This window comes from Canis lupus, chromosome 35, assembly GCF_003254725.2.
Source record: "Canis lupus dingo isolate Sandy chromosome 35, ASM325472v2, whole genome shotgun sequence".
Lineage (NCBI taxonomy): Eukaryota > Metazoa > Chordata > Mammalia > Carnivora > Canidae > Canis > Canis lupus.
In genome coordinates, this window is record NC_064277.1 from 5,460,843 (window position 1) to 5,484,923 (window position 24,081).

Below are 24,081 nucleotides of genomic sequence, written 5' to 3' on the forward strand. Positions count from 1 at the left end.
TCCATCCTTAAGGAAGAAAAAAAATGGAAGATACGGTAAAAATAAGCACTGGGTTCTCTCTTATTCCTCAGCGTTAGGAGGATGCCAGGGAGACACTCCTCTGTGATAATAACTGTATGCATGAAATACAAGAGGCTTTCTGGGTGACTGTGGATTAAAGTTAGTTATTGTAGAAATATGATTGCTAGTAGACGACTGCATAGGTTAGTAGCTGTGGTCATGAAACAAGAGGTAGTTTTTTGCATTTTGGTTATTTTTAATTATTTAAAACAAAGAGGCTTATTTTCCTCTTTACTATTTTGCATTGGTTCTTCTGACCTTTGGAAAGTCTTCTCAGTGAAACAGATGGTGGCATCTTAAGAAAACATGTTCACAATCACTACCAGTGACAGATATTTCTGACAGTATGGACTTGTCTTCTTCCCATACCAAGTTTTGTTCATCACCTGAGATATCTCATTTATTCATCGCCTGAGATGTCTCAACGTTTTGGATTTTTCCTGGTGTTTTTATTTTTTTTAGAAGGAAAAGGAACTAGCTTTTAAGAAACTATATGTCCCACATATCTTGCTCTCTGAATTGAGTCTACTACTTAACAATGCTATTGACAAGATATCCCTGTGATAGAGCCTCTTCCCCCATTCCTGCTCGTCCTTTAGGGGACGGACCAAGTCTGAAGGTCTTAGGGCATGGAGAGCATCTGACTGAGGATGCAAGAGCAGGGGTGCTGGGAAGGAAGAAGAGAGAACTCTGTCTGACGTAGCTCATGTGTTTAGCCAGAACATAGAGAGAAATAGTTCCAAACCTGAGATTGTCACTCTGTGGTGCTCTAGCTTAGGGTAGAAGCTGGGGCTTGCTCTTTGAACATTCATCTAGTCCGAGGCTCTTAGAGGCCTCAGCAATGGCGGTGATGCGGATGGGCAGGCCGGTAATGGCAGCATGTACACTCGAGCATTCCAAACAGCAGACACAGAGAACCAGCCTGTGCTGCCAGTGGGCTGGGGAGGGGAGGCTGGGAGCCCCTTTCTCAGGGCTCCTGCTGTAGCTTACTCCACCTAATGGTCTTCCTCAAGCCTGGTGAGGCAGCTTGGAAAACAACTACCCTAGTAACCATGTGATCACTTGTTAGTAATGGGCTTGCTATACACACCTTATGGTGATCCCAAAGAGAAAGGAATCAAGCTGGTTTCATTTGCAGGAAGGCCTTTTAAAATATAATAGGTGAATTTCTGGGGGAAAAAAGAAAGGCTAGATATAAATTTGGTTGGGGAAAACAAATCTTATCTTAAAATTCTCTTAGATTTCTCTCTATTCAGATATGTGAAGAGGAAGAAAGGAAGATTAAATTATGTGACCTTCTGTGCCCTAAACATGGTCACCCTGGTAGTTAATCGGAATCTTTTCACTTATCCTTATTAATAAGGAGTTACCTATACACACAGCATTCACTCATACGTTTCTTTTGCTTTTACAGTGTGTTATCATGGAGAAAGCAAAGTTGACTCAAATATGCTCCCTACACAAGAGTGATGGGGCAGGATTTTACACAAAGTGTCTGGAAGACAAGGGAGGAGCCATCATAAATATGACCCATACATTTGCCACATACTGTTGCTTTCATTAGTGCCTGGCTTGGATGCTGCGGTGAGAGTGGTGAGCAAAACCACATATAATCCTTGACCTTCTACAGCCTGTGGTCAGAGTAGTACGGAAGGCATTATGGAGGTAATTACAAAGTTCATGTAGAATGACATCTGGTTTAAGTATCATGACAGAGAAGTCACGGGGCTGTGAGAGCTTGCAAGACTGGGGAGTGCCCTTCCTGGGGTCTAGGCAAGTGAGCAGAGAGCGGTGATCTATATGAATGGAGAAAGACCCTGGAGACACAGAAATAGCATGGGTTTAAGGTAGTACAGTATTTAAGGACATCAAGAAAAGGCCAATATAAGGGGAGCACCCCCAAAGTGGGAAGGTGATGGAATGTACCCCCTAAATGGGAAAGTGACCCTGTGGCAAACATGGGCCACGGTAAGGATTTTGAACTTTATCAAGAGCAGTGAGAAGCAACTAAAATTTTTTTCTTTTTCCTTAATTGCTTAATAAGGAATAGAGTGGGTTTGGGAGGTTTCAGAGAGCTTATCAAGAGTCATTCTATTAGCTGAATTTTGAAGGATGATTAGAGATTTGCTGCATGAAGGGGGGAAGTGTTTCAAACACAGGACCCAGGAAGTGATCACACGAAAGCCTAAAGCCATGTGGCACCATTAAGAAAATGGGAGACATCTGATCTGGATGAAGTGAAGAGAGGTAGAGAGGAGGTGAACACGGAGAGGGGCCTGTGAAGCTAAGGAGAAGGAATTTTACTTCAAAAGCCACATCAGTCCTCTGGTGCACTTAAACAGGGGGTGAGGGTGGCTGCATTGGAGCATGCATATCTTGACTCTGTTCCGTACAATCAAGGCACCCCTTCTGCACAAAATCTCTACCTAGCCTGCTTCCCCCAGTGCCCAGCCCTGCTCAGCAAGTTAGGCGAGGGTACAAAGGGGACCGATGGTAGATTATGGGTTCAGCCAACCAGATGAAGAGTAACGATGAGCTGGGCCAAGCTAGTGGGGGTGAGGAGGAGGGGATGGGCCTGAGTGGTGTCGGGGCAGAATGTGGGAGAACAGAGAGCTAGGTAAAGGGAAGGGATCTTGGATGAATGTCCAGTCCCCGCTCAGCTGGGCAGCTTTGGATATGTGTGAACTGTCTACTGCACCTGGTGCTTGGGCTAGAAACAGACCTGGGAGTAAACATCAAATCAAGGTGGCAAATGAAACCACAGATTATATATTCCATGTCTCCACAAGTTTAGAGGTCCACCACTGTCCCAAAATCTTTTCAACCTTGGTCTGAGAAGGAAAGAAACAGAACACCAAACTTGAGTACATTGTGAATATTCAATAAAGAACTGCTTAATGAATGAGAGACAACTGGACCAGGATAGAGGCTCAATGGTTTGTTCTGGCTCCAGCATGGCTGCAAGAAACTACACTCTTAACTTAGCATTTTGCTTAGTAAAGGAAGGGCAAAGGAGATTTTAGATAAGATGCTTCTGCCTGCAGAAATGATTTCTGGTTAAGACAACATCACCATGAGGGATCAGATGCCAGGGAGGGATATTATATAGGGAAAATATTTGTATTTATTCTCAAACTGTGGATGAGGAAAAAGAAATGAGGAGGGCATGAAATGAATAATTATGCTACAAAACAATATATATAATGAATTGATTACACAAGTAATTTTACACTAGGCAAAAGGGGGGTGTACTAAATCCACTCAAAAATTACTCCAGAAACAAAAGAATATAAGGCTAATAGATGCATTAATGATATCTAATGAGCCATCTATTAAATAAAATAATTACCTTGAGAACAGAGAAAATCAACTAACTGAACACTGATGAATATTAACTGGCAAATTAATATATGAAACATATATAATTGGAGAAACAAAAGTGAGCTAAGTGTATATAGTGCTGCAGATTAACACCTAGGGCCAAAAAGATGCTTTAAAATCCTGTCTAAAGGGGCAGGCTCAGTGAGTTAAGCATCTGCCTTTGGCTCAGGTCATGATCCCAGGGTCCTGGGATTGAGCCCCGAGTTGGGCTCTTTGCTCAGCGAGGAGTCTTCTCCCTCTTCCTCTGCCCTTATTCCTGTTTATGCCCTCTCTCTCAAATAAATAATCTTAAAAAAAATCGTCTCTAAAATGTCCAGATACTCTCCTGAAGCTGTATCACTGCACACAAATGGATGCACATAAATGTCTTCCTTGTACCAAGGAGGCACTGTCCCTGCTACGGGAGTTTCATTTGGAATGGTCTTTCTCCTTCCGATTATATTCTGCTAACTGCAGTTTGAGTCATTCTCTCTAATCCAACATACTCAACCAATCACTAAGACCAGCTAATTCTATTTCTCAATAGATCTCAAAACCAGTTTCTTCTTTCCTTTACTCACCATTGCTCCAGTCTGGCCTTCACCATCATGACTCAATGAATCAATGCCATTGGCTTCTAACTGGCCTCTGTGTCTTCAGCTTCCTGCATGTCTGGAGTGATCCAGGTAAAGGGGACCTGGAGTCTGCTTAAAATACCTAATGGCTTTCCTCTGCCTAGCAACACATCCCAGCAGCCTGGCAGGCCACACAGGGCTCTGTCTTCTGTGGTCCCACCTCCGGGATACTCTCACTTCGCCTGCTGTCTGCCACAGTGGCACCAAACTGCTGGCACTTCCCCATGCCCAGCACGAATTACATTGTTGTCGTCTTCTTATTCTTTTATTTATTTTAAAACATCTGTCCCCTCTGCTTTTGCCTCCCTTCACCAGCAAATCCCCACTGGATCTTTGCAGCTCAGACCAGCTACCACAGCTTTCTAAACCTCACCCACAGGCTGTGTTGCATCGCCTGTCTGCTCCCACGATACGCGCTCACGTCTCTATTGGCGTGCTGCCACCACCCTGTTGGAAGATTCGCCATGAACGTATTCCTGTACGGGCTGAACTGCGAAGTTCCTCTCAGGCAAAGATCATGTTCTGTTTATTTCTGTACCTCCAGCAGGGAGCAAAGGGTCTGGCATATTGCAAGTATCCTAAGAAGGCTAGCTGAATGAAGGCTCAAACCAATCTCACCATTTTGAAACTGTGTATTATAGCGATAGAGATTTCTGGATTGCCAATAAATACCTGGTGCAGAATGTGACTCCACAAGTTTAACCGGGCTGGCTAAATCACTGTTATCGACTAAAAATTTCAAAGATTTGGCAGTTGGATTGCCAGTGTAAAGGTTAATCCATAGTAGCTAATTTACTTGTATTTGCTGAAACAAAAGACAGGACTCTGGAGTACCTGGTGTATGCCAAACGGTCTGCCAGAAAGTTTTGCACCTTTAGCATTCTCATTTTATAGATGATGGACTGGGGAGTAAATTATTTATACCAAGGTCACAGAGCTAGTTGACCTTAAATTTGAAAGAAGTTTTCTTTTCATTCTTTAAAAGTAATCTCCATATCTAACATGCGGCTTGAACTCACAACGCTAAGATCAAAAGTGGTATGCCCTGGGGTGCCCAGGTGGCTCCGTGGATTGAGTTGTCTGATTCTTGATTTCAGCTCAGGTCATGATCTCAGGGTCCTGCTATTGAGCTCCATGTTGGGCTCCATGGTCAGTGGGGAGTCTCCTTGATATTCTCTCCCTCCCTTTGCTCCTCTCTCCATGCCCCCCAAATCAATCAACCAACCAATCAATCAATCAGTCTTTAAAAAAGAGTGGTATGCTCTACCAACTGAGCCCTCAGGTGCCCCCAAAACAAGTTTTCTTCGTTCCAAGGTCAGGAATCTTTCTAAGTCAAGACTGTCTTGCTCATAATTCTCATTCATAATACTGAAAACAGTATTTAAAGCAAATTAGTTCAGGAATGAGACTATTAGAGGAAGAAATAAGGTGTAAAACAATAGAGACATCCTAGCAAGTCATTATAACTTTTGTTTCTGTTTTGTCATGAAAAGACATTTTTGTGAGCTATTTTTTTTGAATCTCAAAATAGGAGTTAAAAAAACTGCTATACTTTCAAAGACAATTCCAAGAATGAGTGGCTATCAAGTCATGTAGCAAATCAAGATGTGACAGTGATACATTATTATGTCCTAATTTGGAAATTCTAAATCTTCTTAAAACAGGAGGGTAGAGATCAGCTGAAGGAACCCCATTCAAGGCATTCTTATTACTAACACAAAAGCCAAGAGGACCCATCTTGATTTAGCTGACTCTTATTAAATCTAGAGATTCACAGCTTGGCTCATGTAACTCATCTAGTTTTATCAGCTAATTTGGTTTCTGTAAAATCTTCCTAAATTCGCTAGGTACCAGTTAATTGTGAAAATAAACGCTAAGTCATATGTAAAAATCTATTACCTGATGAAATGGGATTCAGTGTTAGGAAAGGGGTCATAGAAGAGAAGAAACAGGAGATAAAGTATCTTTTACCCATGACAAAGTAGTCATTTGGCTGCTGATGCAAATAATTAAGAGGCAGGCAATTTTCTACGATGCTCATTACAGTAGTTTTCAAACAGGATATTTTGTAAGTATACTTGTGTTTTTTTTTTTTTTTTTTAAAGGATTACCCTAGTACAACACAGAATTAAAGATACTTTATAGGAATCCCACTTATTTATAATTGCATTTTATGGTCTACCTTTACTCCTTACTTTCTTATATTCTTTACTTTTATTTCCTCTTTGCTCTGATTCTCTCGTTTATTATTTTTTAATTATAACAATTATTTCATTTTATTATATGTATTTTTATAAGTTTTTTAAATGCTTTAGGGGCCAAGAGAATGTATAAATAGATAAGTGCAATTTGGAAACTTTTATAAACTAGACTCAGTAATTCAACAGTGACACTTAGATCTAATAATTTTTTAACACTTTGCTCCACTGTCAAGAGTAAAAAATGTTATTTTTCCCCCCAATTCAGGCTGTTGTATATGTTAAATATCTCCTTCTCTGAGTTAGCTATACAATTTTTACTTATTTTTCAAAACAATTATCATTCAAAATAGTGGAACTTAGCAACCTTAAAGGAATTTTTTTTCTTAAAGGAAAAATTTTTAAGGAATTCCTTAAAGGAATTTTTTTATTTTGAAATTTCAAGCATATTTAATGATAATAAATAATCCTTCCTTGAAGAGTCTAAGAAGCTGTTTTTCTTCAGCACAAATGAACTGTCTGTAGTTGTTGTGGGGCTTTGTTAGAAAGAAGGGATCAGGTAACAGTAGTTCTACTCAAGTGCCACAAGCTATCCCATGAGTTCAACAGTATAAATTCAGAACAAATTTAAGAGTAAGTTTGGGAAGAATTTAGAAAATTTGTCTTTTTTTTCTTATACTCCTCTCCTCCTTCTCTGTGTTCTTGAATAGTCTGTAATATAAAAGTTAAAAAGCTTTTCACAGAGAGGTATGATTTATTTAACCCTTGTATAGTGAGCAAAACTCTACTCTGGCTGCTTATTAAACCATTCTCTGGTTTCTTTGATTGCTTATAATATACACATCCATTTCAAGACTTAAAAAAAGAGAAAACTGTTTTGGGGTGGGGGGAAATCCTAATAATCTTGTTAAGAGTACCAAAAAGCAAAATGCAACACTTGATGCTCACCACACACTTAATAGCTGTCCCAGGTGGCAGGTCTGTGTGGCTCTGAACTGAGCGAAGGAATAAAGGATACAAAAGAACAAGAGTTCTTGTGGAATATTCCACGCACCAGCAAGTTCTGATTAAAGGCAGGTTTGTATTCTATCTGCTTTGAGGCTTTAGTGCAATAATATATATACCATGAGTTTTCAAGAACTGTTAGGAACAAACTGGATTTGTCCATTTGTTCCAAAGCGAAAGAATACTTGGCAGTTCATGTCTTCAGTGTAGCTTATTTTAGAAAGAGAAAGGTGCTTGGTGTTAGTACTCTTCACATTAGATTATTATTCACCTTAGCCTTCTTGATCAATCAGTGGCACATGGGCGCAAAAGAGGCAGTCAATGTCAAAAGGTCTGCAACAGTGAGCACAGAAACCTGTGGAGGAAACCCTCTGCCTGGTTCCTGTCCTGTCCAGGAGCTCAGGGTTCCATGTCCTCAACTTCTAGTTCCAAGAGAGAACAGACTACTAAATAGGAACCATCAGTCCATTCATTCAGACTACAATCAAGAGGCTTCAATAACATTGCATTTAGTGGTGTAGCAGGTAGTAATTAAGACCTGACATTATCAACAGTTAGTAATTTACCAGTCACAAAACTAGAGAATGCTTGTTTGGCTACTTTGGCTGTTAAAAAGAAATTGTGAAAATAAATATCTTTGATGTCTACAACTTTTTCTGGCCAAGCCGGAGGATGCATGGGGTTGCAGGAAGCTCCCACACCACAGCAGAGTGTGGAGTCCTGGAGAAAGCAGCGCACTGGGGGCTGGGAGGCAATCTAGTTCCCACTCTGTCATTTACCAGTTGTGAGGCTTGAGTCAAGCTATTTATCCTTTCTACCCTTGTCTTTGTTCGAGACCCATTTTATCACTTGCTGGCTATTTCGCCCACACTTGAAGTCACCCATGCTGGAACACCAATGCAGTGCTTCTGGTTCTGATGCGCGCCCCCTTGGGTCTCACGGTCGGCCCGGAGTGCTCCTCCGCACAGGTCTCTGGCCCCCGCTGTGGCAGACACTAACTGTTGGCTGGCCCAGCAGCCACTGCCCAACCCTTTTCTTTGTGCGGCCTCCTGCTCCAGAGGCTAGACTAGCTAACCTTCCTTTTTCAGCCTCACGCTCAGCTAGTGATAGAAGAGTTCTGGCCAATGCTACAACCAGAAGTCCACCAGAAAGGTTCCAGGAAGTTTACCCTTTCCTTACGAAAAGGAAATGTACTCTTTCCTGGTTGGGGTGCCCTGCTTTCTTCTTGCCTCAAATAGATTTATCTGGAATGTCAGGAGCCATTTGCAACCATCAGGCATAAGCATCGGAGGAAAACAAACATTCAAGACACCTTGACATCATCTAGCAGCTAAATCAGTTGGAGCAGCTCCTTGTCTCTAGACCTTGTCTATGTGAGAATAAACCCCTTACTTACGTACCGTGTAAAGGTTTTCTATTACTTGTCAAAAGCATTCCTAATGATATTTATTTTTAAGGTGGTGCTTATGAGGTCAGATCCTCTACACACGTTTTCTTCCTTTGAACTTTATGGATAAACTTCTGATGATGTGAATATAATAAAGGGAAGTCTCATTTAAAATGTAGTCGGGAAGCCGTGTAGGGGCTGTCTCTCACCTGCTGTCTAGCTTATCTCACACTAGTGGACAGGAAGAAGCTTACTTTACTACCCCAACAGAAGAAGGAAGATTTTCTCCTGGCCCAGCAACAGCCCAGCCAACGAGAAATCATCACCACCCAGAGCTCTTCACTTTTCCTCCAACTGCCTTTTGTTCCAAGCAGCCCTTCTAACCTCATCCTTTCTCTCTACAATGTTTCTCTCCTTTGTTCTCCAGACTGGCCTATGGTTTGCCCTAGCCTGCATGTTCTGAGTTGCAATTTCTCTATTCCTGAACAGACTCATTTGCCGGGTAAAATAAGGGGCTTTTTGGTTACTTTACTGCTCTCTACCTTTAATGGGAGGCTCATTTTGATTTGCAGTTCTCACCACAATGCTTAATGTACGGGAAGTGTAATACTCAAACATTTAATGAAGAAAGGAGGAGTTCTGACACTCAACTTGGTAAGCATTTGGGCATTATTGTTCCTTTTTCTCACATTTTACAACATTTTTAACCTATAAGAGGAATTGGCTGATAAAAGTTACCTCTGAATACAATTTCCTCTTACTTTTCAAAAAGAATTTTTTTTTAAAAGATTTTATTTATTCATGAGAGACACACAGGGAGAGGCAGAGACACAGGCAGAGGGAGAAGCAGGCTCCATGCAGGGAGCCCGACGTGGGACTCGATCCCGGGTCTCCAGGATCACGCCCTGGGTGGAAGGCAGAGCTAAACCACTGAGCCACCTGGGCTGTCCTGAACAAAGAATTATAAAAATACACTGGATAGTTATTGTGCTAAGCACTAGAAAGGAAGACATAAAACAATTTTTGCTTTCAAGGAATGAATGGCAGAGACAAGTAAACCTACAGCTACAATAGTGTTTGACATGTGTAATAATAAATCTGAGAGCATAATGCTTCCTCAACATTTACTTACTTTCCACTTTATCCAGAAACTGGCTCTCAGGCACAGCACCAATCACCTCAACTTCCTATCCTTCCTGCATCTTCGCCTCCTTTACCCACCGATAAAAAAGTGTCTCTCTGCCTGTCCCAGGACCAACTGTGCTCTCAGATACACCACTTCTCACCTCTTGTGGGGTCTTGCTCTAACAGTTATCTGAACTCCCAGATCACGTTAAACAGACTTCCTGGGGTGGTGGGTTGGTTTATACTCACTGTAGCTGTTTACTTCCTTCTGATTCACTTCTCAACGCCCATAACCCAGGTTCAGCCTTGACCACCTCACTAACACTGCTCTCTGGTAAAGGTCCCTAGAGATCTCGGTACTGCCAACACCAGGCATCACATTTCCATCTTTATTTATTGGACCTTGCTGAAGCAAGTGACCTTGGCCACAACTACCTTCCAAAAACATGTGACTATCTTGACTTCTGTGATACTGCTTGCACTGCTTGTTTTCTTCTTCTTTGTAGATACTACAGTAGTTATCCAGGTGTGGCTAGGGGCCACTGGGGGGGTCTGAGACCTTCCAGCGGATCCATCAGGAAAATTATTTTCACAGTACCACAACTGCCTGTTCTCACTCTCTTAAGCGTGTCCAGTGGAATTTCCCAGAGGCTAAATGACATGTGGTATAGCAACAGGCTGTAGGCAGCAGCAAATATAAAAATCTTCTCTTCTTCTATTAAGACATTCATTGAAGAGATTGGCAAAAATGTTGAAGAATGTCACTCTTGTCACTAATTTTTTTTCTTTTTTGGAAAAAAAATGGTTACTGTTCCTAAAAATGTCATTTATGTTAGTATGTGATGGGCTTATTAATTCATTCACAAATAGATGTTTTAGTTTTGATTTTCACCATGATATTGATAACTATGCCACACATACACAAAGCTTTTGGGTCCTCGGTTACATTTAAGAATTTAACAGGATCCTGAGACCATTACGTTTGGGACCACATTCTTAGACGATGTCTTCTTGGCCTTCTGTAGCAGCAATTCTTTGGCCAACTCCTTACATTTTGATGTTCTCTAGAACAGCATCCTTAGCACACTAATTTTCTCACCATACACTAAGATTTCTCAATCTTGGCATGTTTGACATTTTGGGTCAGATAATTCTTTATTATGGGGACTTTGTGTTTAGACCAGAGACGTCCCTGGTCTCTAACGAGACATCCCTGTTTCTAACTACTAGATGCCTCTAGCATCCTCTCACTCAAGTTATAACAACAAAAATGTCTCCAGGTATTGTCAGATAAAATTGCCCCTGGTTTAGAAGAACTGTTTAAATACTCTTCCTGGAAATTTCACCTAATATCAAAACTCTTTTTTAAGAGAGTGTGCATACATTGGAATGGAGGGGAGGGAGAGAGAGAGAATCGCAAGTAGGCTCCACGTCTAGCACGGTGCCCCATCACACAGGGCTCCATCTCACAACCCTGAGACCACGACCTGAACTGAAATTAGGAGTTGGATGCTTAACTGACTGAGCCACAGAGGAACCCCAGGCACAACTGTAAGCACCTGACATGTATTAACTCATTTAAACTTCCACTTGAGAGAGAAATCATTATCTCTGCTTTACAGAATCTGTTTAATAGATTAAGAAACTGCAGCACAGAGAGGTGAAAAGACTTGCCCAGGGTCACAAGGCAAGTAAGTAAGGACGTTAACTCTTGCCCTGTTTGCTCCCCTGAGCTGTGGACTCTTGTGAATAACTGCCTTTGCTGGGCATCACTGACATTTACTCAAGATGTCTGAAGATGTATTTGTAAGTCTTCTTGTCACAAGACCAGCTATTTCTGTATTTCTTAAGTCCGTTAATGGCACAACGTCCCATTTAATCTTTCTGTGCCTCAGCTAAATAGTAACCTGGAAGTGATTCTAGACTTTCCTTGGAATCTCTTCTTCCTTATTCCTGAATGCAATCATTCACAGGTTTCTAACAAGTTTACCCTATAATTATTAATCAAATATGTCTTTTTTCTCTATCAGCCACTATTCCTACCTTCATTAGGAACCTAATCTCTCCTCAGCACTGCTGTAATCAGCTCCCATTTGGTGTCCTTTTTTTTTTAAATTTTTATTTATTTATGATATATAGAGAGAGAGAGAGAGAGAGAGAGGCAGAGACACAGGCAGAGGGAGAAGCAGGCTCCATGCACCGGGAGCCCGATGTGGGATTCGATCCGGGGTCTCCAGGATCGCGCCCTGGGCCAAAGGCAGGCGCCAAACTGCTGCGCCACCCAGGGATCCCCCCATTTGGTGTCCTTATATTTAGTCCCCAAATTTATTTTCTACACAGCTACCAGTGACCTACCTAAAATGCAAATCTGGCCATGTCATTTTCTGGTTTAAAACGCTTTATTGGCTGCCTGTTAGCTCAGAATAAAGTCCAAGTTCCTTAGCATGGTGCCCAGGCCCCTGAATATGTGGGCTCTCCACCCTTTGTCTCATTCTCTGTCACCCCCTGAATCACACTTCACTCTCTAGCAATTAAACCGTCTACTGTTTACTGTTATTTGAGCACACTATGTTGTTTCATGCTTTTGACCCAATGTCATCTTCTGGGAAGTGTTCCTGATTCTACCCCATGCATACCCATTACAGCACTTAACACAGTTTGTTAAAATGATTTCCATAACTGTATCCTATGGAGGTATGTTAAAAAAGCCACTGACGGTAGATGCCTTGCTGAGCCCAAAGCTCTCACCTTTCTACCTCCAGGTTTTGGTATGGTACGGAGCAAAGTAGTCTTTGGACGTTTCTGAAAACACTGAAGTAAAATAACACTTTGTCCTGAGAGGATCATGATAGAGCTGACTCTCAAGAGGATGAACTAAAGACAAGAGGGTTTAAAGGGCATGCCCACCAGAGAGAACTTCACAAGGGGAAAGCACTGTCTTTGAAATTCTCAAGACACAGCCTAATACAGAAGGACATTTTTTTTTTTTTTTAAAGACTTTCTTTGAGAGAGAAAAAGCAAGCACGTGCAGGCAGCAGAGGCAGAGGGAGAAGCAGGCTCCTCAGAGCAGAGAGCCTGATGCAGGCTTCAATCCCAGGACCCTAGGATCATGACCTGAAGCCAAGACAGACGCTTAACCGACTGAGCCATCCATACGCCCCCAGAAGGGCATTATTTCTTAACTATTAAGTTTATTATCTGAGACCTCATACCGGTGGGAATCTCAGGTTTTAGGTCCATGATTTCAAGAAAATGTAAAATGATTACCAGATTCCTATAGTTAGTACATTTACATGCATATTTTAAACTAAATAAATTTAGTTTAAAAGCATGATTCAAAGTATAATTTGAACAATTATTTACTAAATGTGTATTACTTTACAGTGGCTCATACAGAAACCCATTTCCAATTTTCTGCCCACCAGGTACAGCTTTGAATGATTTTCCTGAGGTTTACCCCTGTTGACTTGGCATTTATTCACTTGAAAAAATTTTGCCTCAAATGTGGATTTCCCCACCTGGCTCATAAATCATTTCCAAATGGATTTTTAGTAATGTAGCAGTCCTCAGAGGTTACCTAGTCCGACAAGCTAATTTTGTAAACAAGAAAATTGAAATACTAAGGTTGAGTGACTTGTTGAAGGTTATATATTCTCTGAGGCCCCCTCTTGACCTCTCTACAGTGTGCTTTCACATCGACCCCATCCCCCCCTTCAGTGTGGGGCCTGTGTACTGATTCCTAGTTCTTATTTATTCTCAGCAAATTTAAATGACAAAATATCTTCTTCCAGACTGTAAACACCTGGTCACCACTTATTCACGTGCATATTTTGTAGGTTTCTTCAACAGACTTGGTGAAGTCCTTGGTGCTAAGTACTTGATTCAGTTTTTGTTAAAAATTCCACCCATACCCCTCATGTTCGAAAACTTTACCTTCCAAAGACAAAGTCACTAAGTAGAACCAGGCTCTCCCAGGAAACGTATCTTTCAACCACCTGACTGGTCTTACTGGTAGGACTCGATGTTGCTCTCGAATTTACAGGACAGAATGACTTTTCTAAGCAGGTATCTAAAAATTAGTCACTGCTCGAGAGGTCTAGCTTTCTGTCCCATAACCAACACTGGGCTGGGTCTACCTACCAGGGGGCCTGCCAGCTCATACACCCTTGGGAGGGTGGCACCTGTGGAACCAGACTCTCTCTTGGGACACTCGATCTCACCCACAGTGAGAGCTGGCCTAACTATGGCTCAAAGTCTGAGTTGGAGAGGTAGTAGGAAAACATCAAACCTAAGGACGCAGAGGGAAAACCCATAAGAAACATTCAGTAAAAATGAGTCAGAAGTTGTAAGAAAGCAAGGGTTGTGAGGCAGACAAAAGTATGGACGTGAATGAGGGAGTCGAGAGCAAGTATGAGAAGGGGGCGGGCGTGGGGAAAGTTGTGCGCTGCACTGGGGGATGGGAGTTTAGCCTGTCACTCTCCTAAAGGATCCTGAAGATCCTTTAAGCTGTATCCCCATCTGATGAGGCCAAGGCAAGTGTTTCAGAGCCTAGAAGTCTGTTTCTTTCCTTTCCGGCTACCTGAATCTCCTGTTCTCACCCCACCGCCTCCTCAAAGCCAGTGCCCCGAGGAGCAAGGATTTGATTCTTGCAACCAGGAAAGCGAGTCAAGGCACCTCGCTGCAGCGAGGCTTCAGCTTTCCCAGAGGCTGCTCGCTCACTTCCACGACCAACTCTTCCATCCCCCGGGGAAGTTCTACACGCGCCACAAACCGGCCCTGAGCCTGAGGCTTGCGGAAGCACAGCGGTCAGCGCGCCCCCAGAGAGCCACCCAGGGAACCATCACAGGATTGGAACCTCTTCCCTGATACCATGAAGGCCGAGCCCCCTCCCCCTGCTCTCTTCTCCAGGTTTCAGAGGGCGCCTTGCTTCCCCTCCCACCGAGGTTTTCAGAGGACACTCTGCTCCCACCCCAGGTATCCGAGGACCCCCTGCTCCCCCCCAGGTCTCAGAGGTTCCCCCCCGCCCCCAGGTGTCCGAGGCCCCCCTGCTCCCCCCCAGGTGTCCGAGGCCCCCCCGCTCCCCCTCCAGGTGTCCGAGGCCCCCCCGCCCCCCCGTACCCAGGTATCCGAGGCTCCCCTGCTCCCCCTCAGAAGTCCGAGGCCACCCCTGCTCCCCCCCAGGTGTCCGAGGCCCCCCCGCCCCCAGGTATTCGAGGCTCCCCTGCTCCCCCCAAGGTGTCCGAGGCCCGCCCGCCCCCCGTCCCCAGGTATCCGAGGTTCCCCTGCTCCCCCCCCAGGTGTCCGAGGTCCCCCTGCCCCCCGCCCCCAGGTGTCCGAGGTCCCCCTGCCCCCCGCCCCCAGGTGTCCGAGATCCCCCTGCCCCCCGTCCCCAGGTATTCGAGGCTCCCCTGCTCCCCCCCAGGTGTCCGAGGCCCCCCCGCCCCCAGGTATTCGAGGCTCCCCTGCTCCCCCCAAGGTGTCCGAGGCCCCCCCGCCCCCCGTCCCCAGGTATCCGAGGTTCCCCTGCTCCCCCCCCAGGTGTCCGAGGTCCCCCTGCCCCCCGCCCCCAGGTGTCCGAGGTCCCCCTGCCCCCCGCCCCCAGGTGTCCGAGATCCCCCTGCCCCCCGTCCCCAGGTATTCGAGGCTCCCCTGCTCCCCCCAAGGTGTCCGAGGCCCCCCCGCCCCCCGTCCCCAGGTATCCGAGGCTCCCCTGCTCCCCCCCCAGGTGTCCGAGGTCCCCCTGCCCCCCGCCCCCAGGTGTCCGAGGTCCCCCTGCTCCCCCCCCAGGTGTCCGAGGTCCCCCTGCCCCCCGCCCCCAGGTGTCCGAGGTCCCCCTGCCCCCCGCCCCCAGGTGTCCGAGGCCCCCCTGCTCCCCCCCCAGGTGTCCGAGGCCCCCCTGCTCCCCCCCAGGTATCCGAGGCCCCCCTGCCCCCCGCCCCCAGGTGTCCGAGGCCCCCCTGCCCCCCGTCCCCAGGTATCCGAGGCCCCCCTGCTCCGCCCCAGGTATCAGAGGTTCCCCCCCGCCCCCAGGTGTCCGAGGCCCCCCTGCCCCCCGCCCCCAGGTGTCCGAGGCCCCCCTGCTCCCCCCCAGGTGTCCGAGGCCCCCCTGCTCCCCCCCAGGTATCCGAGGCCCCCCTGCCCCCCGCCCCCAGGTGTCCGAGGCCCCCCTGCCCCCCGTCCCCAGGTATCCGAGGCCCCCCTGCTCCGCCCCAGGTATCAGAGGTTCCCCCCCGCCCCCAGGTGTCCGAGGCCCCCCTGCTCCCCTGCACGTGTCCTCTCCGCCCCTCGCTCCCCCCGAGGCGCCGGGACCGCGCTGGCCGGCCTGGGAGGCAGGTGGGCGGCGGAGGCTCCGCACCCGGGCCCGAAGCCGCCGCCGCGGGACAGACACAAGCCGCCCCCGGCCCCGCCGCCCGCCGCCCGCCGCCCGCCGCGTCACCTGTAGTTGTAGGCGCTGAAATGCTTGCTCTCTCTCAGCATCGCCCGGTACAGATCTAACACTTGTGCGCGGCTGGAGGCTGCCATTTTGGAAAGGGGGAAACAAACAAACAAACCCGCGAAGCGGGGCGTCTTCGGGAAGGCCCCGACGTCACCCAACCCGCTCGGCAAAGCCGCGGACGCGTGAACCGCGCGGCGGGGCCGGGCCGGGGCGGCCAGCGGGCCGGGAGCTCGGCAGGCGGGCGCAGGCGGGCGCAGGCGGGCTCGGGGCAGCCCGAGGGGGAGGCGCCGGCCGGGAGGCGGGCCCCGGGCGCGGCCGCTCCCCCCTCCCCCCCCCGCGGGCCGAGGCGGGCAGAGGGGAAGCCGCCGGGACGGGGCCGAGCCCGAGGACGCCTCGAGCGCCCAGAGCCCGCCGCCCGAGAGCTGCCCGCCGCCGCGTTGCCATGGTTACCGAGCGCGCCGCCGCTCGACGCCCCGCCCCCGGCCGCGGAGGACCCGCCCCCTCGCGCTGGGGCTGCCCTCCGCGCTGCCTGAGGGCCCGAGCCGGGCTTCCGGGGCGCCTTGACTTTCCCGCGCTGTGTCTGTGGGTCCCCAGCGCAAGGGCGCTTCCGGGGTGCGGGGTCGCGACGCGGGGGCCGCCGAGGCGGTGGGGGCGAGGGACTCCCTGCTGTACGGCTCCGCTCGGGGCGACCGGCTTGGGGGCTTGAGAGCAAGGACCCCTCTCTTGCCAAGATGGCGGCGCCCAGCGAGCTGCGGGGGTCTCGCTGAGGCTGCGAGTGCGGCGGCGGCTTGGAGCCTCCCGGGGGGGTGAGCAGCGCGCAGCGCGGGGTGCCTGGGGGTGCCTGGGGGTGCCTGGGTCTCCTGCGGGCGGTGGGCGAGTGCTGGCCTGGTCGCGGCCGCGGTCGGGGGCGCTGGCGCGGGGCTCCCCTTCCCCGCCTGTGCTCTGAGCTCTCGAGCTTTGCAGGGTCCTGGGTCCTTCCGGGCCGGGGCCGGGGCCAGGGCCGGGCTGGTGCGCCCGCGGAGACCTGGGGCGCCGGGGCCGCTTCCGTGCATTTAGCCGACCTGATGATTTTTTTTTTAAAGATTTACTTATTTATTCATGAGAGACACAGAGGCGCAGGCAGAGGGAGAAGCAGGCTCCACGCAGGGAGCCCGACGCGGGACTCGATCCCGGGACCCCGGGGTCACGCCCTGGGCTGCAGGCGGCGCTAACCGCTGAGCCCCCCGGGCTGCCCCGCCGACCGGATGATTGTTAACGTGGCTTTTGCATTTCACCAAGAACTTGGTATTTTCCGGGACTTTAAGGGCAGGAAGCGCCCGTCAGCGTACTTGCAACCTGGTGTCCCCGCGTGCACCCAGATGCACTTGGTAATGTTACTCCTTGGGATGCAATGGCGTTTGAAAAGAAAAAATATAAAAGGCATGGAAGAGAACATACTTTTTTTTATCATTATCATTTTAAAGATTTTATTTATTTTATTCATGAGAGACACACTCGAGAGGGAGAAGCAGGCTCCATGCAGGGAGCCCAATGCGGGACTGGATCCCGGGACCCCGGGGTCATGACCTGGGCCCAAGGGAGGCGCTCAACTGCTGAGCCACCCAGGTGTCCCCCAAACATACTTTTTTTTTTTAAAGATTTTATTTATTTATTCATGAGAGACAGCAGAGAGAGAGAGGCAGAGACCCATGCAGAGGGAGAAGCAGGCTCCTCGCAGGGAGCCCGATGTGGGACTCGATCCCGGGACCCTGGGGTCACAACCTGGGCCGAAGGCAGATGTTCAACCACTGAGCCACCCAGGTGCCCCAAACATACTTTTTTTTTTTTTTTTAAAGATTTTATTTATTTATTCACAAGAGACACACACACAGAGGGAAAAGCAGGCTCCCTGCAGGGAGCCCCACGTGGGACTCCATCCCAGGACACCCGGGGTCACGCCCTGGGCCGAAGGGAGGTGCTCAACTGCTGAGCCACCCAGGCTTCCCCCAAACATACTTTCATTAAAATCTTTTTAAACCTCCTATTTGATTTTTTTTTAAGGCCTCTCATTTCTATGAACATCAAAATAAGGCTTTTTTTTTTTTTTTTTTAAATAGGATACCCAAACTTCTGTCGCTCTTGCAGGTTGATCACGTCATTGGGCGAGTCTTCCCTCAGGATTATTCGAAGAGATTTTAATAGTTTGAGTTTGTCCTGGGCATTGCTTAAACGTTCAAGAAAGGAATTGCACGTTTTTACGGAGTAAGATCTAGAGCTTTTTTTTTTTCTTTCCGTGCTATGTGAGTGCTAATGACGTAAAAGGCGGCACCTGGGAAAAGGACACCATTCGTCCAAGTTACACATAGAGAAAGCTGGGGACCCCTGGGTTGCTCAGCGGTTGAGCGTCCAGGGCATGACCCCGGGGTCCTGGGATCGAGTCCAGCATTGGACTCCCTGCGGGGAGCCTGCTTCTCCCTCTGCCTGTGTCTGTGTCTCCCCCACCCCCATGTCTCTCATGAATAAATACATAAAATCTTAAAAGTACAGAGTGCTTCAGGTGGAGTACTGGGGAAGTGCTATGGGGGTCTCAGCGTGAGAGGTCACTTTCATGGTTGGGGCCTGGGCCACCCCTCAGATGGACAGTCAATGTGATTTTGACTAAGTTTCAGGGATTTTTAAAAAAATTCCCCAGGTGATTGGTTGCAGTCTGGTAGAGAAGCATTGATCTGTAGGAATTAGGGGGCCTTTTGGAGGAGGTGGTATTCATGTTGCTTGAGAGAATTTAGGTTAGCTAAATCTTTTTTTTTTCTAAATATTTTATTTATTTATTCATGAGAAAGAGAGAGAGAGAGAGAGAGGCACAGGCAGAGGGAGAAGCAGGCTCCATGCAGGGAGCCCGGTGCGGGACTTGATCCCAGGTCTCCAGGATCATGCTCTGGGCGGAAGGCAGGAGCCCAACTGCTGAGCCGCCCAGGGATCCTCAGGTTAGCTAAATCTTGAAAAGAATTCCGGGATTTGGATATGTGGATGTATTAGTAAGATGGTTATGAAGAATGTAGGTTTACCCTTACAAAGGGTAAAGGAAAGAGTCTGAGTGAGGGCTAGGGAAAGATGATCCTGGTCTACAGAACTCTGAAGCCTTATGAGGGAGGGAGTAGGAGAGTGCTTGACGGTGAGTGCAAGAGAAGTACCCGGAAAGGGCTGAAGCCAGCTGAGTCCTTGTAGGATCTCAGTTAATCCTTTGGAACCTTGATGGGAAAGAAAGCTGTTAATTGCATTTAAAGATAGGGAAGCTGAGAAGTTAGATTACTGAGCTGGAGGTAAGCAGCTAGGAAGCGGGGAGGGTAGGCATTGGCCCAGGATATGATCTGTCTAGCTGTGATGCTACACTGCTTTACAGACAGTCTTCAGTGGAAGCTTCAGGAGTTTGAGGTGTTTTAATTTTTCTTGGATAACATGGGTAAATTTCAGATGTATTTGAAGTTTAATTTCGTTGGATTCCCACTTATTTGTGAAGCTAACTGGTTAGCCCCTGACAAATATTCAGAAAATCGCAAATGTTGATTTTTATATTCGCTTTTTAGTCTTTTAAGAGAAATTTACATTTTTTTCTATTACCATTTTTTTTTCCCTATAACTATGTCTTAGAAAAGACCTACATCGAATACCTTTTTTAGGTTGTCTGTTCTTATGTGCCACAGATATTATTATCTCATGGGGAATTTCTGAGACTCACCTTTCTATAGAAGCTCTTTTCAAATATACCTAAGAAAATCTGTTCTCTGAGAAAGTTAGAAAGCAGCTATATAATCTAACTTCATTGATTGGAGGATAAGAGTTCCCCTTGTGGGCAGCAGCAATAAAACTGACAATCGATTTTATGTAAAGTGTATCAAATGTCACTTCTAGAGGATTTTTTTTTTTTTTAAACAAATTCTTTGCCTTCTGAAGGAAAGAAACCATCTTTTCCTAATACAGACTCCTACCAACTTCGGAATTCTTTCACAGTGTGGTTTATGGTAGTATTCTGCTACAGATCACCTTCATTTTTTATACTAGTTATGAGGGATAACTTAAAGGAATGATGTTTTTTTGTTTGTATGTTTTCTAATGATTTGTTAATCAACCAGCTATGTGTGATGGTAATGACAGCTATTATTTATTCAAAGTGCATTTTCTCTTCCAGCAGCTTTGCCAGGCAGTTCACCAACATGTCAGTAATTCTTATAAAGACCCATTTGAAGCTCTGATGGACTTCTTTGAGTGGGGAGTAATACCTGCCATCTCTTGTTTGTCCAGATTAGTTGGTCGTTTACAGAAAACACTTAGGATCTGCAGTGCTGACTATCCTGTTTGGAAGAAAAAAACAGCCTATGTTTTGCTAATCACTGACAAAATACCGGGTTGATGTCTCCTGATATTCAGTAACTGAGTTCCATGACATTGACTGTTAACTTGGAGGGAGGAGATACATCTTTGTAAAGGAAAATCCTACAGTTCTTTCCTACTATGTGTTTCTTTCCTATTTGTCTTCTTAACTACTCAAAACAGAACACTTCACCTCTAGTCACCAGATGTGTGGGTTTTTTACTGACACCAAAGCAATTCTCTGTAATACCAGCTGGGTGTCTTAACAGTTCAGCTTAATTTTGACGATACTCGGAGGCAGTATCAGATGCCACTGGTTAATAAGGGCTCATTCCCATGAGACTGCCCTCCCTTCCCTCCTGTTTCAGATGCCAATTACAAGTAGTAGGTCCCCAGGTGACCCACACCTTCTGTCCACTTTGGCTGCAAATTAGACCTCTTTCTCAGGTTTGAATAATTTCCTAGACAGGCTCACAAAACTCAAGGAAACAGATTATCAGTTAATTAAAGGTTGAGATAAACATACAGATGAACAGCCAGATGAAGAGATATATAGGGTGAGGTCTGAGAGGGTCCTGAGTGCAAGAGCTTCTGTCCCCATTGAGTTGCGGTGAACCACCCTTCCTGTGTGGATGTGTTCACTCACCTGGATGCTCTGCAAACCCCATACCATTGGAATTTTATGGAAGCTTCCTCATGTAGTCATGATCAGTCAGTAACATTTCTAGCTCCTCTTGTTTTCTAGAGAAGCGGGTTTGGGGGGGTGGGTGGGGCTGAAAATCCCAAGCATCTAATCATGGCTTGGTATTTCTGGTAACCAGCTTCCCTCAGGAGCCTTACAGGAGCCCACCCAGAGTCACTTAAGAATAAATGATGCTCCTAATGCTCTTAACACTTAGGAATTTTCAAGGGTTTCAGGATCCCTGTGTCAGGGCTGGGGTCAAAGACCAAATATTAGAACAAGAGATGCTTCTAGTATTGTTGCCTTTTGGAAAATAAAACAAGGTTGTAGGAGACGGGAACTGGGGGCAGAGACCATATATATATATATATATATATATATATATATATATTTTCTATTATCTCACAATCCTTGATACTTGTCTTAGTCTGTTTGGGCTGCTTTAACAGGATATCATAAACTGTATAGCCGATAAACAAAAATTTATTTCTTCTAGGTCTGGAGGCAGGGAAGCTCAAGATCAAGGTGGTGGTAGATTCAGTGTCTGCTGAGAGCTTACCGATTCATAGATCGCTGCCTTTTTACTGTGTTCTCACATGGAAGGAGCAAGGGATCTTTCTGGGGCCTCTTATAAGGGTACTGATCCTGTTCTTTAGGAATCCTCCTGATCTAATCACCTCAAAGTTCCTGCCTTTTTATACCATCACCTTGGTTTTTAACTTAGGATTTTAATGTGAATTTTGGGGGGATGTTTACAAACAGTAGATTGCAATATTATGCTGCAGGGTGTTATTAATATTAGAAGCTAAACAGAGAAGTCATGAATTCTCGGCCATTATAGTGAATACTTTATATGATTTAATATTTCATAGCTTTTTAATTTAAAAATTTATTTGCTGAGCACAACTAAAGCAATTCAGCAGGGCAAACCTGTGTCCTGTATATTGTGTAATTGTGAGCTTGAGTTAACTAATATTTGAGAGTATAAAAACCTGGCTTGTGTGAAATGAATTGCAGTAATATTGACAGGCAGTGATACAGAGTTATCTTCAGTTAATAAGGATTCATTTATTGGGAGAAATATCTTTATAACGATTCCTGGAATTCTGGATGGCAGGGGAGAGTGGAAATGGAGAAATCGCGATACAGAAGAAAGCTTATCAGGCATACTTTCTTCCCTCCTTGACATTTCCAGGTACAGGCGTTGTTATTTATCTATTTCAGGTCTTTGAGCACTGTGAAATAAATGCATGTGCCTGAACATTGATGATGTTAAGCTCTGTTAGAATCCCATTCATACCTTGGTTGCAGTGCAGTGAGAGCACTTCGAGCCTCCTGAGACCTGGTTGTTATGGTGCCACTCTCATTTGTAGAGCCCTGTCTTCCAAGAATTGCCTATACTCCCTACTTTATAAAGCATCTGGGTAGACTGTCCAAGATTAATACATTTCATGACAGTAAGGTCAGTTTCACCAGGATGTCCAAGATGAGTTCGAATGTCCCTCTGTTAAAGACCTTGTAGAGGAGAGTCCGTGGGTGCCACATTACACTGTTTTCTGAAAGTCTTTTTCTGTCGTCTTGACAGCTCTTTTAAAATATTCAGTGTAAATTTATATTACAGTAATTTATGCTAATCTCCCCCCCCCCCAAAAAAAAAACACTGCATCATTTTTATTTCAATAATTTTGGGGGTCTCTGGGTGGCTCAGGCAGTTAAACATCTGTCTGGCTCAGGTCATGATTCTGGAGTTACGGGATTGAGCCCCATGTTTTTTTTTTTTTTTTTAACTTTTTTTATTGGTGTTCAATTTGCCAGCATATAGCATAACACCCAGTGCTCATCCTGCCAAGCGCCACCCTCAGTGCCCATCACCCAGTCACCCCAACCCCCCACCTACCTCCCCTTCCACTACCCCTTGTTCATTTCCCAGAGTTAGGTGTCTCTCATGGTTTGTCTCCCTCACTGATATTTTCACTCATTTTCTCTCCTTTCCCCTTTATTCCCTTTTGCTAGTTTTTATATTCCCCTAATGAATGAGACCATATAATGTTTGTCCTTTTCCGGTTGACTTATTTCACTCAGCATCATACCCTCCAGGTCCATCCATGTCATCAAAGCAAATGGTGGGTATTTGTGGTTTCTAATGGCTGAGTAATATTCCATTGTATACATAGACCACATCTTCTTTATCCATCATCTGTTGATGGACACCGAGGCTCCTTCCACAGTTTGGCTATTGTGGACATTGCTGCTATAAACATCGGGGTGCAGGTATCCCTGCATGTGACTGCATCTGTATCTTTGGGGTAAATCCCCAGCAGTGCAATTGCTGGGTCATAGGGCAGATCTATTTTTAACTCTTTGAGGAACCTCCACACAGTTTTCCAGAGTGGCTGCACCAGTTCACATTCCCACCAACAGTGCAGGAGGGTTCCCCTTTCTCCGCATCCTCTCCAACATTTGTTGTTTCCTGCCTTGTTAATTTTCCCCATTCTCCCTGGTGTGAGGTGGGATCTCATTGTGGTTTTGATTTGTATTTCCCTGATGGCAAGTGATGTGGAGCATTTTCTCTTGGGCTTGTTGGCCATGTCTAGGTCTTCCTCTGTGAGATTTCTGTTCATGTCTTTTGCCCATTTCATGATTGGATTGTTTGTTTCTTTGGTGTTGAGTTTAATAAGTTCTTTATAGATCTTGGATACTAGCCCTTTATCTGATACGTCATTTGCAAATAACTTCTCCCATTCTGTAGGTTGTCTTGTAGTTTTGTTGACTGTTTCTTTTGCTGTGCAGAAGCTTCTTGATGAAGTCCCAATAATTCATTTTTTGCATTTGTTTCTGTTGCCTTC

The 24,081-nt window shown here is 46.1% G+C and overlaps 1 protein-coding gene across 18 annotated transcripts in view; it reads right to left on the bottom strand.

Moving 5' to 3' along the window:
• Nucleotides 1–16,636, bottom strand: part of LYRM4 (LYR motif containing 4) — a 159,850-nt gene extending 143,214 nt beyond the window's left edge. For 6 of the 18 annotated variants that reach the window (XM_049105992.1, XM_049105989.1, XM_049105990.1 and 3 more), the window contains exons 1-2: nucleotides 16,207–16,636; nucleotides 1,151–1,229 (exon numbers count right to left, since the gene is read on the bottom strand). Coding sequence is in view for 8 of the 18 variants with exons in the window: in XM_049105996.1 (XP_048961953.1) it covers nucleotides 16,207–16,292 (86 nt within the window). In the remaining 10 variants the exon portion in view is untranslated. The remainder of the gene's footprint in view (nucleotides 1–1,150; nucleotides 1,230–16,206) is intronic. The other 12 variants (XM_049105991.1, XR_007408414.1, XR_007408415.1 and 9 more) reach the window with 12 other exon arrangements.
• Between the last annotated feature and the right edge of the window lie 7,445 nt (nucleotides 16,637–24,081).